The sequence below is a fragment of the Melanerpes formicivorus genome, unplaced genomic scaffold, assembly GCF_026170545.1.
Source record: "Melanerpes formicivorus ecotype bairdi unplaced genomic scaffold, bMelFor1.0.p_v2 SCAF_8, whole genome shotgun sequence".
In the NCBI taxonomy this organism is placed as follows: domain Eukaryota; kingdom Metazoa; phylum Chordata; class Aves; order Piciformes; family Picidae; genus Melanerpes; species Melanerpes formicivorus.
In genome coordinates, this window is record NW_027142360.1 from 2,219,315 (window position 1) to 2,235,260 (window position 15,946).

Sequence of the window (15,946 nt, forward strand, 5' to 3'; positions counted from 1 at the left end):
ATCTGTATAATGTTGTAACTCCTGGGTATTTGTACACATTCCTTGCAGCCCCTTGTAGAGTGCAGATTTTGCTTGCAAACACAGCTTCATTTGCTTCTGACTGAGCTGGTCTGGCAAAAGTTAATGCAGGGGGGAAACTTCAACCCACCACAGGGTTGGAGGCTGGGAGTGCTCAGCTGCGCCCCAGATCCTGGCTCAGGGTCTTTTGCCCCTCCTGCAGCAGGGCAGTGCCTTTCCCCACCCTTCCCATCTATCAAAGCCCAGACTAACCTTTCGGTCTGGCCAGTTGTACTTCTCAAACACAGCTTCATAATCCTCCACTGCTCCATCTGTGATCAGCATGATGGCCTGGTTGCACAGCCCTCCTTGCCCAGCGTCCCTGAACTGCAGGGAGGAAGAACAGTGGTTAGCTCATCACAGCCCACCTCTGGGGCATCACAGCATATTTATTCCTGCTGGGCCAGATCCTCACTTGCCCTTGCAAACCTCACACCGTGCCCAGAAACAGCTCTGCTTAAATAATGACTGCATTTGTGTGCTGCACGCAGTGGCTGCTGCTCATGCAGCCCTGCCTAGCACACAGACACAGGAAGCTTTATGGAAGTAATATAATCAGGAGAAAAGAAGGGTTGTGGAGGAAGGAGGTTATAGAGCAGGTCCAGAGGAGGGCCACAAGAATGGTCAGGAGGTTGGAGCACCTGTGCTATGAGGAGAGGCTGAGGGAGCTGGGGGTGCTCAGCCTGGAGAAGAGAAGGCTCCAGGGAGAGCTAAGAGCAACCTTCCGGTACCTGAAGGGGCTGCAAGAAGGATGGAGAGAGACTGTTTGCAAAGGCCTGCAGGGACAGGACCAGGGGCAATGGCTTCAATCTAGAGCAGAGCAGATTGAGATTGGATGTTAGGAAGAAGTTCTGCACCATGAGGGTGGTGGAGCACTGGAACAGGTTGTCCAGGGAGGTGGTTGTGGCCCCATCCCTGGAGATACTCAAGGTGAGGCTGGACAGGGCTCTGGGCTACCTGATCTAGTGGAGGATGTCCCTGCTGAGTGCAGAGGGGTTTGGAGTGGATGAGCTTTGGAGGTCCCTTCAGGCCTGGACCATTCTCTGGTTCTCTGCTGCCTCCCATCTTGCAGAGCCACATTCATTTATGCAAAGCAACTATAGACTGAGCATAAACACTGCAACACTGATTTGATAGCTGTAACTGCCACTATTTATGGCTGAAAATGTGAGAGGAGGAGGGGGGGAAATCAGACTCATTATTTCAGGATGAATCCATCAATCTGCCAAAAGAAGAGCAGAGAAAGGCAGGAGCACAGGAAGAGTGAAGGTTGCCGCCATCAGAGCTGAGATGGGTTAGGAATGTGCCAGATAGAAAGACCACCCTGTGCAATGCCAGATGATCTTCTGGAGAAAACTGAGAGGGGATTTAATAAGTGTTTATAAATATCTGAGGGCTGGGGGTCAAGAGGGAGGGGACAGCCACTGCTCAGTTGCACCCTGTGACAGGGCAAGGGGCAATGAATATAAACTCCAGCACAGGAGGTTCCACCTCAACATCTTCACTGTGAGGGTCCCAGAGCACTGGAACAGGCTGCCCAGAGAGGCTGTGGAGTCTCCTCTGGAGACTTTCAAGACCCATCTGGATGTGTTCCTGTGTGACCTGTGCTAGATTCTATGCTCTGGCAGGGGGGTTGGACTTGATGATCTTCAAAGGCCCCTTCCAACCCCTAACATCCTGTGAGCTGTGATCAGTGATATTTCAGGTAAGTGGAAGTGTGCTGGGACTCTGGAACCAACGCTGGTGTGCTCCCAAGAACACATCAACACATGCCCAACAGGTGTTCTCTTAAGGGCAAGCCAGACCCTGCCTGTGTCAGCCAGCCTCCAAGGCTGCTTCCCCAGTGCTCCTGGGGGCAGAGCCCTTTGCCCCTCATGCCCTCAGGTACACCAGCACAGGAGAACCAAGTGGCTAATGCAGCATCAGCACAGGTGTTGAAGGCTGGTGAGAGGTCTGGAGCACAGCCCTGTGAGGAAAGGCTGAGGGAGCTGGGGTTGTTTAGCCTGGAGAAGAGGAGGCTTAGGGGAGACCTTCTTGCTCTCTACAACTACCTGAAGGGAGGTTGTAGCCAGGTGGGGGTTGGTCTCTTCTCCCAGGCAACCAGCACCAGAACAAGAGGACACAGTCTCAAGCTGTGCCAGGGGAAGTTTAGGCAGGAGGTGAGGAGAAAGTTCTTCATAGAAAGAGAGATTGGCCATTGGGATGTGCTGCCCAGGGAGGTGGTGGAGTCACCATCCCTGGAGGTGTTCAAGAGGGGATTAGATGTGGCACTTGGAGCCATGGTTTAGCTGTCAGGAGTTGTTAGGTGTTAGATAATAGGTTGGAATTGATGATTTCTGATGTTTTTTCCTAACCTTGTTGATTCTATGATTCTGTGACTGGCAGTCACCAGAGGAAACAGGAGGCAGTGGCAAGGCAAAAAAATGAGCAGCTGCTTTGGTGAGGCTCCTGGCTGTGCCAGAATGGCTCTTCTCCCTGCACAGCACCTCACCACTTCTATGCTCTGGGCAAGGAAAAGCCTAACCAGCAAAGGAGAACACAGACACTACTGCAGAGTAAAAAATTAGGGACAGAGGAAGATGTGACAACTCTGCCCAAAAGATTAATGAGAGGCAATGGCAGGAGATGGAGAGCACATGAAAGACTAAGCTGGAGAGCATAGTTTTAGCTATTCTCAGGCAAAACATCCATGTGAGTTACTGACTGAGGATGAGGTGCTTGGGTGTGCTTCTCTTTCACAACACCAGAGCAGCACATTCAGTGAGGAGACTGATGGTACCTCTGCTGCTGTGGTTGTATCAACCCAATGGCCAGTGCCATCCTGGGGTGGATGAGAAGGGCTGTGGTTACTAGGTCAAGAGAAGTTCTCCTCCACCTCCACTCTGCCCTGATGAGGCTGCATCTGGCCAGTTCTGGGCCCCTCAGTTCGAGAAGGACCTCAGTGAACTGCTTGAAAGAGTCCAGGACAGAGCCACAAAGGCAGTGGAACATCTTCCTCATGAGGAGAGCCTGAGGGAGCTGAGGGCTCTGGAGCTTGGAGAGGAGGAGCCTGAGGGTGACCTCATTGATGTTGATAAAGCTGTGCAGGGTGAGTGCCCAGAGGCTGGAGCCAGGCTCTGCTGGGGGATGCCCAATGCCAGCACAAGAGGCAGTGGTGGAAGCTGAGGCAGAGGAAGTTCCATGGAAACAGGAGGAAGAATTTTTTCCCTGTGAGGGAACTGGCACAGGCTGCCCAGGGTGGTTGTGGAGTCTCTCTCTCTGGAGATATTCAAGACCTGCTTGGATGTGTTCCTGTGTGATCTGCTCTAGGTGCTCCTGCTGTGGCAGGGGGGTTGGACTGGATGAGCTTTCGAGGTCCCTTCCAGCCCCTGGCATTCTGTGATTTTGTGACTGTGATTCTCTACAGAGTTCCCAAGGTCTGTCATTTCCAGTGGTCCAAAAAGCTTCTAGAGCTTGTACCATGGGTACAAAACCCCACTGGTGCCCACCACAGAGTAATTGGAGGTCCAGGAGTGCTCTGAGCACGTCCCCCCTGCTCAGCAAGCAGACTCAGTGCACAACAGGAGCAAGCATGGGATGCTCTGAGGTGCAAACAAAAGTGGAATAGAGTTGACAGCCACATGGGATTCTGCTGCAGACCATCAGGAAGGAAAAGCAGGAGGAGTCTCAAGTGAGCAGAGTGAGGGAGATCAGCTGCCTGTAGATTAGCAGAGAGCATGGCTGCTGTGAGGTAGGCACAGGGTGTGAGTGATGCTGTCAGATGAGAATCAGCCCCCAGGAGTGTGAACCTTGCAGTTCCAAAAGCAGCTTGTTCCAGGCTGTTGAAACCTCCATCTTTTATTTAGACAGTTATTAAATGAACACTTAAGTAAGGTCAGTGCCCATTTCATCAGGCTACTTAAGACATCTCTTAACACAGCTTACTTCAGCCCTCAGAGTGCTGAGATGCTGAGATGCTGTGTCAGGACCAGCCATCTCCTAATTACAGGAGGAGATGCTATTTTCAACAGGGAAAATGAGCTCAGCACTGTCACAGAAATGCAGATTAAAAAGACAGATTTAGAAAACAAATGCACAGGAGGTAATCCCTGATCTTTAGGTCCTTTTGTGGCTGGCTGCAGCTGGCAGTGTTCACAACAAGCTCTGAGCATAATTCCCTGCTCTGACCGAAGCCTCAGAAGCGTGAAAGAAGGAGAGGTGAAGAACAAGATGTCCACAAGAGATACAGGCCAGAGCTGCAGCCAGTGAGTGAGGTACAGACCAATGTGTTCTCATCTCTAACTTTGGTTGCACTGCCAGGAGTACCAGGATGGTCTAATCAATGCAGGGTCAGAGTCTCTTGCACTCCCTTGTTTGCTCACTGCTGTTTACTTTGCAGCCACAGCCTGGCACAGAGTTACTGCTGAAGCAAGGGGAACATTGGTGATGGAGCTCAGTGACGTGCAGGCACACCTGCTGATTAGGATCACAGAGCCATTGTGGTTGGAAAAGAATTTGAGGCCACAGAATCCAGCCATTGCCTAACTCGATTTCATCCAGCTCATGCTTGGGAAAGATGTTTCACTCTTCACAGAATCACGCAGAATCAACCATGTTGGAAAAGACCTCTGAGATCATCCAGTCCAACCTATCACCCAGCACCATCTAATCAGCTAAACCATGGCAACAAGTCAGGTAGTGATAGGCCTAGGGGGAATGGAATGAAGCTGGAGGTGGGGAGATTGAGGCTGGAGGGGAGGAGGAAGTTCTTCCCCATGAGAGTGGTGAAGCCCTGGAATGGGTTGTCCAGGGAGGTGGTTGGGGCCCTGTCCCTGGAGGTGTTTAAGCCCAGGCTGGCTGAGGCTCTGGGCAGCCTGATCTAGTGTGGGGTGTCCCTGCCCATGGCAAGGGGGCTTGGAACTAGCTGATCCTTGTGGTCCCTTCCAACCCTGACTGATACTATGATACTATGAACAAGTGTCTCATCCAGGCTCTTCCTAAACACCTCCAGTGATGGTGACTCCACCACCTCCCTGGGCAGCACATTCCAGTGGCCAGTTACTCTGTCTGTGAAGATTTTCTTCCTCCCATTCAGCTCAAACCTCCCCTGGTGCAGCTTGAGACTGTGTCCTCTTGTTCTGGTGCTGCTTGCCTGGGAAAAGACCAACCCCCACCTGGCTACAACCTTCCTTCAGGGAGTTGTAGAGAGCAAGAAGGTCTCCCCTGAGTCTCCTCTTCTCCAGGCTAAGCAACCCCAGCTCCCTCAGCCTCTCCTCACAGGGCTGTGCTCCAGGCCACTCACCAGCCTTAGTTTGAGAGCCAACACTGAAACCCCGTAACTTCCTCAGCTTCACCAACTTATGCTACAACTACTTAAAAGTGAGGTGTGACTTTTGTGCCACATATCTATTGGGAAAGCTTCAGCAGCCTTCACCTGTTGCTTCATTCAAACCCAGGAGCTGCCTTGGAAGCCGCTCCCAGCAATATATGTCTGATGGAAGCTGAGGCTTCGCATCACATGGACGATGATTTTACCACCAGCTGAAAGCTGTGCTCAGGTTTCCCTTCACATTATTGTACTGGTTTGGAACTAAATTTACCAATGTGCAAGTGCAATGGACTTTGGTGTTTGAAAGCAGAAAAAAGAAGATGCATTCTATGAGATGGTTTGCTAGGCTGCTTCCTAGAGATACCTATGGACTCTATAGAAGCATCTCTTTGGGTCTTTTTTTCCTGGTTATTGTTTATGAGTTATTAAATACACAACTGGCCTGGGGGAGCCCTTTTCCATCTTCTCATTCCCCATTCTGATGACCAGAGGGCTGGAGCACCTCCTCTGTGAGGACAGACTGAAGGAGTTGGGGTTGTTCCATCTGGAGAAGAGAAGGCTGCGAAGAGACCTAATTGTGGCCTTCCAATATCTGAGAGTATCTGAGTACCTACAAGAAAGCTGGGGAGGGACTTTTGAGGGTGCCAGGGAGTGATAGGACTGGGGGGGATAGATCCAAGCCAGAGGAGGGTAGATTCAGACTGGATATTAGGAAGAAGTTGCTCCCCATGAGGGTGGTGAGAGCCTGGCACAGGTTGCCCAGGGAGGTGATGGAAGCCTCATGCCTGGAGGTGTTTGCAGCCAGGCTGGATGTGGCTGTGAGCAACCTGCTGCAGTGTGAGGTGTCCCTGCTCATGGCAGGAGGTTTGAACTGGATGATCCTTCTAACCCTGACAATTCTGTGATTCCATGATTCTGTGATTCTTATGTAGACCTGCCTCCAGAACTGCTGAAAATTCAAAGCTAGTGAAAGGCTCTTCTGGGTAGAAAATCAGCAGTAGAGAGAAACAGAAGACCAGGGAAAAAGAAACAAGGGATGGTCTTAAGCAAAATAGCACGAAGTGGTCAACAGGAAACCCTGAGCTTTACACATCCTGGTTGATAAAAATGTGAGTGGAACCAAGAAAAGATGTATAAATGTAAATGGAGTAAAGAGATGATGAAAAAGCAGAGGGGAATGGTCAGGCTTCCATAGTTCATCATCAAAAGGGCAACATTGTCATGGCTGGGTACACACTGAAGGGATAAAAAGACAAAGGAAAGAAAGAACTAATAATAGCCAGAGTCACAAAGTGGCTGAAGAGAAATTGGTTGAAAGCATTTGAAGAATCTGTGCTCAGCAGGAAGAGAAAGAAGTGCAGAAGGTGTTGCTGAACTACTTCCTTCATGAGCTGAGACCTGGCTGGGACTGCAGGTGATCCCAAAAGGTGAAGAATGATTCAAGGGAAAAAAAGTGTCACAATGAAATAACAGAATTGTCAGGGTTGGAAGGGACCACAAGGCTCAGCCAGTTCCAACCCCCCTGCCATGGGCAGGGACACCTCACACTACAGCAGGTTGCTCACAGCCACATCCAGCCTGGCTGCAAACACCTCCAAGGATGAGGCTTCCACCACCTCCCTGGGCAGCCTGTGCCAGGCTCTCACCACCCTCATGGGGAACAACTTCTTCCTAACATCCAATCTCAATCTACACATTTCTAGTTTTGCTCCATCCCCCCCCAGTGCTATCACACCCTGACACCCTAAAAAGTCCCTCCCCAGCTTTCTTGTAGCCCCCTTCAGATACTGGAAGTCTCCTGGGAGCCTTCTCTTCTCCAGACTGAACCCAACTCTCTCAGTCTGTCTCCACAGCAGAGCAGCTCCAGCCCTCTGCTCATCCTCGTGGCCCTTCTCTGGACACCTTCCAGCTCCTCCAAATCCTTCCAGAGCTGGACACAGTGCTCCAGGTGTGGTCTCAGCAGAGTGGAGCAGAGGGAGAGAATCATCTCCCTGGCCCTGCAGGCTATGCTTCTCTTGCTGCAGCCCAGGCTCTGTTTGGCTCCCTGCTGGCTCCTGTTGAGCTTCTCATCCACCAGCAGCCCCAAGTCCTTTTCTCAAGCCAGTTCTTGCCCAGCCTATATCGGTGCCTGGGATTGCCCTGACCCAGCTGCAGGACACTTGGTCATGTTGAACCTCATGTGGTTGGCTTGGGCCCAGCTCTGCAGCTGTTCAGGTCCCTCTGGATGGATCCCTTCCCTGCAGCTGTCAGCCACACCACACAGCTTGGTGCTGAGTGAGCCTGCAGCTGAGTGCAGAGGGGGTTGGACTTGATGAGCTTTGAGGTCCCTTCCAAGCCAGACCATTCTGTGATTCTCAGAAAGCAAGACACACAGCAGTGACAGATTTCGTACTGTCTAATACTAGAAGATGCATACACAAGAAATCCATGAATGTGTACATATATACATATATGACTCTCTTAAGGTTAGGGGTGCTTACACGTGTCTGTATTTGGCATTCCTGTAGACATATCTATCTTTACATCTGATGTACACGGGAAAGGAGAGGCAGAGGCTCAAATACCAAAGATGAGGCTGAAGGCTGATTGGTGAGGAAGACTGCAGAGGCAGATCAGCTGGCTAGGAATCACAGAATCAACCAGGTTGGAAGACACCTCCAAGATCACCAAGTTCCACCAATCACCCAATCCTATCTGATCAACCAGACCATGGCACCGAGTGCCTCACCCAGGCCTTTCTTAAACACCTCCAGGGACGCTGACCTCTCCACCCCCCTGGGCAGCCCATCCCAGTGGCCAATCTCTCTGTGAGGAACTAAGATCAAGCCTAAACTTCCCCCTGCACAGCTTGAGACTGTGTCCTCTGGTTCTGGTGCCGGTTGCCTGGGAGAAGAGAATTAACATGACAGTGTCTGAGGAAACGTAGCCATTGTCTGAGGTTGTGCTCAGAGGACTGCGGGGTGTAAAACACCGAAGGTAATTATTCCGCTCTGCTTAGCGCTTGATAGCTCTCAGCTGCGGCACTTCCACGCTGCTGGGAGGAGAGAGTGAGGGAAGGCAGGCAGCCTGGAAACAGCCTTGAGCAGAGCGGCAGTCGGAACAAAGGGGTATGAATCCTATGGGAGAAGGGCGAGAGGGGAAGCTCCTTGAAACAAGAGGAGACAGCAGTGAGATAGACTAAAGCCTGGTAAACAAGAAGGGGGCTCCAAAGGCAGCACTCCATGCCTGGGAATGATCAGAGGGCTGGAATACCTCTCCTGTGAGAGCAGGCTGAGAGAGTTGGGGCTGTTCAGTTTGGAGAGAAGGCTCCAAGGAGACCTTCTTGTGGCCTTCCAGTATCTGAAGGGGGCTTCAAGAAAGCTGGGGAGGGACTTTTGAGGGTGTTAGGGAGTGATAGGATTGGGGGGGATGGAGCAAAACTAGAAATGGGTAGATTCAGATTGGATATGAGGAAGAAGTTGCTCCCCATGAGGGTGGTGAGAGCCTGGCACAGGTTGCCCAGGGAGGTGGTGGAAGCCTCATGCCTGGAGGTGTTTGCAGCCAGGCTGGATGTGGCTGTGAGCAACCTGCTGTAGTGTGAGGTGTCCCTGACCATGGCAGGGGGGTTGGAACTGGCTGATCCTTGGGGTCCCTTCCAGCCCTAATAATTCTGTGATCCTACAACTCCAAAGCACTTTGTAAGTGAGTGGCTAAAACAATGGTTTCCCTGGGATTCATGTCTTATGGAAAACCACTTGGTGTGTGGCTAAATTGACACAGAGAGTTTAAGTGGTTTATTGAGCATGGAGGAGAGAGGGGCAGGGGAGGCTCTGGCTAACTGTGCTCCTGAAAGTGTTATGCAAATTGCCTCACGGCTTAAAATAGGCTCTGTGCAGCCCGGAATGTGATGGTGGTGGGGAGAGAGCCCTGCTCTTCAACCCCTCTCTGCTCCTCATACCTCATCGACTAGGGCTCTGCTGGGCTATTAATTCTGTGAGCAATTGGGCTGAGGAAAATTACCAGGGAGATGTTGCAGTCCCTTTCATTACAGATATTACTGCTGCTCGTCTGTTGTAATCAGCACAGCTGCTTTCAGCAGGGAGAGGCAGCAATTTTCCTTCTCATTCTCTCGCCTGTGCTGTGGTGAACATTAACAGGATGGGCTGTGAGGGACAGCTATGGCTGCAAGCTCTGAATGTCAATCCTGGCCGACGGGAAGGCGGTGGCAAATTCCGCCAAGGCTCCCTCTTTCTCCACCTCTAGAACTGCAGCAGCACAGATCCGTTTCAGGGCTCACTGATGAAAACACTTTCCCTCCCCTGTCACTAATACAGATCTAAGAGGCTCTAAGAGGAGATTTCAGAGTCCTAAAAGGCTATGAGCACGCAGCAGGTGGTATCCTTTTGCCTTAAGCTATGCTACTCACTGTGCAAAGGAGGCAGCTGAGGGGAGACCTCATGGCTCTTACTCTACAGCTACCTGACAGGAGGTTGCGGAGAGGTTGGTGCTGGTCTCTTCTCCCAGGTCATTAGTGATAGAACAAGAGGGAACAGCCTCAAGCTGCAGCAGGGCAGGGTTAGGGCGGTCAGTAGGAAGAATTTGTTCCCATTAAGAGTGGTCAGACCTTGGAATGTGCTGCCCAGGGAGGTGGTGGAGTCCCCAAGCCTGGATGTGCTTTGAGGTGGTTTGGCTGTGGTGCTTGGGGCTATGGTTTAGGGGTGGACTTTGTGGAGTGGTGTTCTGGGTTGGACTTGGTGATCCTGAGAGTCTTCTCAAAGCTGAACATTTCTGTGCTTGCAGAGCCCCAGGATCCTCCAGCTGGTGCTATCAAGGCACATGAGGGAAGGCTGCTGCAGGACAACAGGTCTGTTTCTACGTGTCCATGCCTATGCATGTGCCTTTGTCACTGCTGCCTGTGCACTGAGACACAATCTTTGTCCCTTCTGCGTGTCACCAGGCAGACAGAAATCCTGAGATGAAGTTGGAAAGTGGCTTGCAGGAGGTCCTGCAGGACTTGTGCTGAGCAGGCAGCAGTCCCATAACTGTTGGTGAACAAGGGTCCCAGCTGAAGGCTGCAGTGACCTTGGACTGAGGTCCCATTGTGCTTAAAGAGGAGGCAACTGTGGTCCATGCATTGCAAGAAAGCTGCAGGCAGTGTTAGTGGGAAAAGAAAGCTGTGTGGGAGAGATTTATAGCCCTGTCTCACATCTTTTTTTGACAATTCACTGTTTCTGAACTCCTGTTCCCTGGACAGCATTGTACGCTGCAGAGAAGCACTGCAGCAGCAGCCACTGAGACAACAGCCAGCTTTCCTTGTGTCCACATGCTCAAAGGAAAGATTCTCAAAGGCAGTTGCTTACTCCCCAGGTCTGAGATGAAGGACATGGACCTGATGAAGCAGGTCCAGAGAAGGGCCATGAAAATGATCAGGGGGTTGGAGCACCTGTGCTCTGAGGACAGGCTGAGGGAGCTGGGGGTGTTCAGCCTGGAGAGGAGAAGGCTCCAGAGAGACCTAAGAGCAACCTTCCAGTACCTGAAGGGGCTGCAAGAAGGCTGCAGAGAAACTGTTTGCAAAGGCCTGCAGGGACAGGACCAGGGGCAATGGCTTCAAACTAGAGCAGAGCAGATTGAGACTGGATGTTAGGAACAAGTTCTGCACCATGAGCGTGGTGGAACACTGGAACAGGTTGCCCAGGGAGGTGGTTGGGGCTCCATCCCTGGAGATATTCAAGGTGAGGCTGGACAGAGCTCTGGGCAACCTGATCTAGTGGAGGATGTCCCTGCTGAGTGCAGAGGGGTTGGACTGGATGAGCTTTGGAGGTCCCTTCCAACCCAGAGCATTCTGTGATGATAACAACAGGCAGGAGGGAAGCAGCACCTCACCTTGTGCATGAATAACTTCAGTTTTATCACCACTGGTGCTGTACTAAGGGTAACCTCAGAGAGTTTTTTAGCTCATTAGCCAAGGGAGAATCAGCAAGGATCAAGATAAATGATGATTGCTTAAACTGTTGGCTGTGGTTTTGATGCCAAATAGGAAAGATGGTTTTAATACCTGCCAAAGAATTTCTTCCCTCTTATGTTAGTCCCCTGGGCTGCATGGACATCACCCTCTGGAGGAATGTTTGATCCACTGATGTCAGAGAAGGGAAGTTTTTTCTGCTGCAGCTGTTCCAGCACATACTTTCCGTTTGCCATGGGCATGCCTGGCCCAAAGTGTGGAGGGTTTCAGAAAGGCCCTGCCTGCTGCAGGCTTGAGGCTTGCCTGATCTAGCAAGTGAGCCATGCCTGCCAGTAAGGAGGTGTGAGGTCTCATCATTAATGGAGCCAGAGCAGTTCTGGTGTCTGTGCCTTTGCCTCCCAACACCAAGCTGGGAGCAGGTGTAGATCTGTTAGAGGGTAGAAGGGCACTGCAGAAGGACCTTGCCAGGCTGCACAGATGGGCAGAGTCCAATGGGATGGCATTCAACAAATCCAAGTGCTAGGTGCTGCACTTCGGCCACAACAACCCCATACAGAGCTACAGGCTGGGGTCAGAGTGGCTGAGAGCAGCCAGGCAGAGAGGGACCTGGGGGGTGCTGATTGACAGCTGCCTAAACATGAGCCAGCAGTGTGCCCAGGTGGCCAAGAAGGCCAATGGCATCCTGGCCTGCATCAGGAACAGTGTGGCCAGCAGGAGCAGGGAAATCATTGTGCCCTGTGCTCAGCACTGCTTAGGCCACACCTTGAGTCCTGTGTCCAGTTCTGGGCCCCTCAGTTTAAGAAGGACATTGAGAGACTTGAAGGTGTCCAGAGAAGGGCAACAAGGCTGGGGAGAGGCCTTGAGCACAGCCCTGTGAGGAGAGGCTGAGGGAGCTGGGGTTGCTTAGCCTGGAGAAGAGGAGGCTCAGGGGAGACCTCATTGCTCTCTCCAACTCCCTGAAGGGAGGTTGTAGCCAGGTGGGGTTGGTCTCTTCTCCCAGGCAACCAGCAGCAGAACAAGAGGACACAGTCTCAAGCTGTGCCAGGTTTGGTTTAGGCTGGAGGTGAGGAGAAAGTTCTGGGATAGGACAAGGAGCAATGGATGGAAACTCCAGCACAGCAGGTTCCACCTCAACATGAGGAAGAACTTCACTGTGATGGTTGTGGAGTCTCCTTCTCTGGAGCCTTTCCAGCCCTGTCTGGATGTGTTCCTGTGTGACCTGTGCTGGATTCTCTTGTCCTGCTCTGGCAGGGGGTTGGACTGGAAGCTCTCCAGAGGTCCCACCCCCTAACACCCTGCAAGCCTGTGGTCATACCACATCCCCCATGCAGCAGCATGGGGATGTGTTGTCATTGGACATAAGGGAATAAAGTGAGGGTGGACAGGGACACCTGTGCCCAGTGCAAGGATCAGCACCAACACTCTTACCTCTCTCAGGATTTTGAAGGACTCTGTCAAAGCCTTGTTCACAGTCCCCACTCCTTTTGCCTGCAGCTCTTCCACCAGCTGCTTGAAATGCTGACAAGAGAGGAAAAAGGGAGCCATGAGGTGCAGGCAGAGTGTTCCCTTCCACCAGAACAGGTAAGGGTAACCTGGAAAAGTCTGTCCCACTGGGTTCCGGATCCACTGCCTGGAGAGCAGTGCAGGACTGTGATGGATGGAGGTGGCACAGTCAGATGGCTGTTCCATTGGCAGTGCCACCATACTGCACCTTTGTCCACGCATCCAGGGCAGGACAGCGTTTCTCAGCCCGTGGGCTGCAAAACAGTGGCAGTCCCTGAGACATCATGCAAGGGACACAGCTGCTAGAAACTAGACTTTCCCTGAACCTCCCTTTCTGGGGAAAAACTCACAACATCCCTGTGCCTGCAAGGGCAACAGCATGGGGAAAAAACCAAACCACCTGAACGCTTGTCTGCTCCTTAAGAGGTGTTGATCTGGTTGTAAATAAACCATCAGAGAGTGCTCTCTGCAAGACAGCACCCAAAAGGCTTGGGGATCCTTTGGGAAACAGTGGGAGACATCTCCACCCTCTGGAGTCATCCTCTGTGACCCTGAGCTAAGCTGGGAAAGAAATCTGGAGAGAAGGGTGGTTGTTGAAGACATGGAGGATGTGCCACCTATGTGGTACTAATACAAAGAGAACAAGGAAATAACCCTCCCCAACAACAGTAACCAGAGGCAAGAGTACAAGTCAGGCCAGAGGGCAATGGAGCAGCTGGATGCAGGCTGATCACCTTGGGACTGCTAGGCCCTCCTAGGTCAGTGCAGGCAAACTGCTTAGACAAAGCTTTCTGGGAGTCCAGCCTGGCAAAGGCTCAGGATGCACTGAGGATGCAATCACCAGGACAAGGCTGATTTCCATCCCTTCTGTAGGATGAGGATGTGGGGGTTTGAAGACAGAGAACCTTTGTCCTCTGCAAGCTATTTTCCCCTACTAGTCTTGGCCAGGTCTACTCACCTGCTGGCAGTGGTGGTGCAGTCTGCAGAGACCTGAGGAAGCTGGTGGCTGCTGTTTAGCTAGCCAGGTGACGTCTGTTACAGCAGCTGGGTGTAAGCAGAGGTGAACCACAGAAGCAGCACACACCTCTGAGCTACTGCTTGCTTCTGATATGAGAACTAGACTATTGCATCCAGTTCTGGGCTCCCCAGTTCAAGAGGGACAGGGAGCTGCTGCAGAGAGTCCAAGGGAGGGCTCCAAGGATGCTGAAGGGACTGCAGCACTGCCTGGGGAGCAGAGGCTGAGAGCCCTGGGGCTGTTTAGTCTGGAGAGGAGAAGACTGAGAGGGGATCTGATCAATACCTATCAATAGCTGAGGGCTGGGGGTCAGGAAGGAAGGGACAGGGACAGCCTCTGCTCACTTGTGCCATGGGATAGGAAAAGCGGCAATGGATGGAATCTTCAGCATAGGAGGTTCCACCTCAACATGAGGAAGAACTTCCCTGTGAGGCTCCCAGAGCCCTGGAGCAGGCTGCCCAGAGAGGTTGTGGACTCTCCTTCTCTGGAGCCTTTCCAGCCCTGTCTGGATGTGTTCCTGTGTGAGCTGTGCTGGATTCTCTGCTCCTGCTCTGGCAGGGGCGTTGGACTGGAAGATCTCTTTGGGTCCCTTCCCACCCCTAACACCCTGTGAGCCTGTGAACTCACACACTTCTGGGAACTGGTTGTTTCTTGTCCCTGATTTTCCTTCCACAGCATCTTAACTCCAGGTACTGCTCATGCCCTTCTTACAGACAGTAACTTGGACAACAACATCAGTGGGAGCCTGGTACTCACCTCTCTGTTATCTCTGTCTGCTTGGACCAGAATACCCTTAAAACAGGGCTCGATAAAATGAACATAATCATTGTACTGCAAAGAGAAAACAGAATGGGAGGAGCTGTTAGTGAGGGAAAAGCCCATGAAATGAAGTCCTGAGTGGAGCTTCAGTGTGGAGCTCGATGCCACTTGATACATCTTTCCCTTCAGAAATCTTTGTAGGGATCATGGCAAAGGATAATTTTGATTATCAATCACAACAATGTGCTGATTGTGCTGCTTGGCTGAGCTCTGTGTGGGCATAGCTACACTGCAGAGGTACTCTTTTTTCCACTCTGTGGCTGTGAGCAACCTGCTGTAGTGTGAGCTGTCCCTGCCCATGGCAGGGGTTTGGAACTGGCTGAGCCTTGAGGTCCTTTCCAGCCCTGACAATTCAGTGATGCTGATTCACACCACAGAGGTTTTCTCCATACTCTCAGCTTGTGTCCCTGCCTTTGCCTCTAGCACTATTTGCACATATTTTTGGCTTCTGGAGACTTTGAGTGTGTCCTGAAGGGTCAAACCCCAAAACATGCCCTAACCCAGAGAACAGGCTCAGCACCTGCAAATGTGCTAACCTGGACACTTCCTGGGGTCCAGGCAAACATGAGTTGCTGGAAGGTGTCCAGAGAAGGGCAACAAAGCTGGGGAGGGGTCTAGAGCACAGCCCTGTGAGGAGAGGCTGAGGGAGCTGGGGTTGCTTAGCCTGGAGAAGAGGAGGCTCAGGGGAGACCTTCTTGCTCTCTACAACTCCCTGAAGGGAGGTTGTAGCCAGGTGGGGGTTGATCTCTTCTCCCAGGCAAGCAGCACCAGAACAAGAGGACACAGTCTCAAGTTGCACCAGGGGAGGTTTAGGCTGGAGGTTAGGAAGAAGTTTTTCCCAGCAAGAGAGATTGGCCATTGGAATGTGCTGCCCAGGGAGGTGGTGGAGTCACCATCCCTGGAAGTGCTTAAGAAGAGCCTGGATGAGGCACTTGGTGCCATGGTTTAGTTGATCAGATGGTGTTGGGTGATAGGTTAGACTTGGTGATCTCAAAAGTCTTTTCCAACCTGGTTAGTTCTGTCCTATCCTATCCTATCCTATCCTATCCTATCCTATCCTATCCTATCCTATCCTATCCTATCCTATCCTATCCTATCCTATCCTATCCTATGCTTGTTCTGTTCCATTCTGTTCCCCTCACCAGCACCTGTGAGTGTGCAAACCTGGGCACTGCTTGTGGCCATCACTGGAAGTGTTTAAAAAGAGACCACACAACATGGTTTAGTTGATTAGATGGTGCTGGGTGACAGGTTGGACTTGATGATCTTAGAAGTCCTTTCCAGCCTGCTTAATTCTGTGTTT

General features: G+C 51.7%; 1 protein-coding gene across 1 annotated transcript in view; it reads right to left on the reverse strand.

The window, feature by feature from the left end:
* CACNA2D4 (calcium voltage-gated channel auxiliary subunit alpha2delta 4) overlaps window positions 1-15,946 on the reverse strand; it is a 197,890-nt gene that overhangs the window by 132,290 nt on the left and 49,654 nt on the right. The window contains 3 exon segments of the mRNA XM_068141829.1: window positions 271-384; window positions 12,735-12,824; window positions 14,581-14,655. Of these exon segments, the coding sequence (XP_067997930.1) occupies window positions 271-384; window positions 12,735-12,824; window positions 14,581-14,655 (279 nt within the window).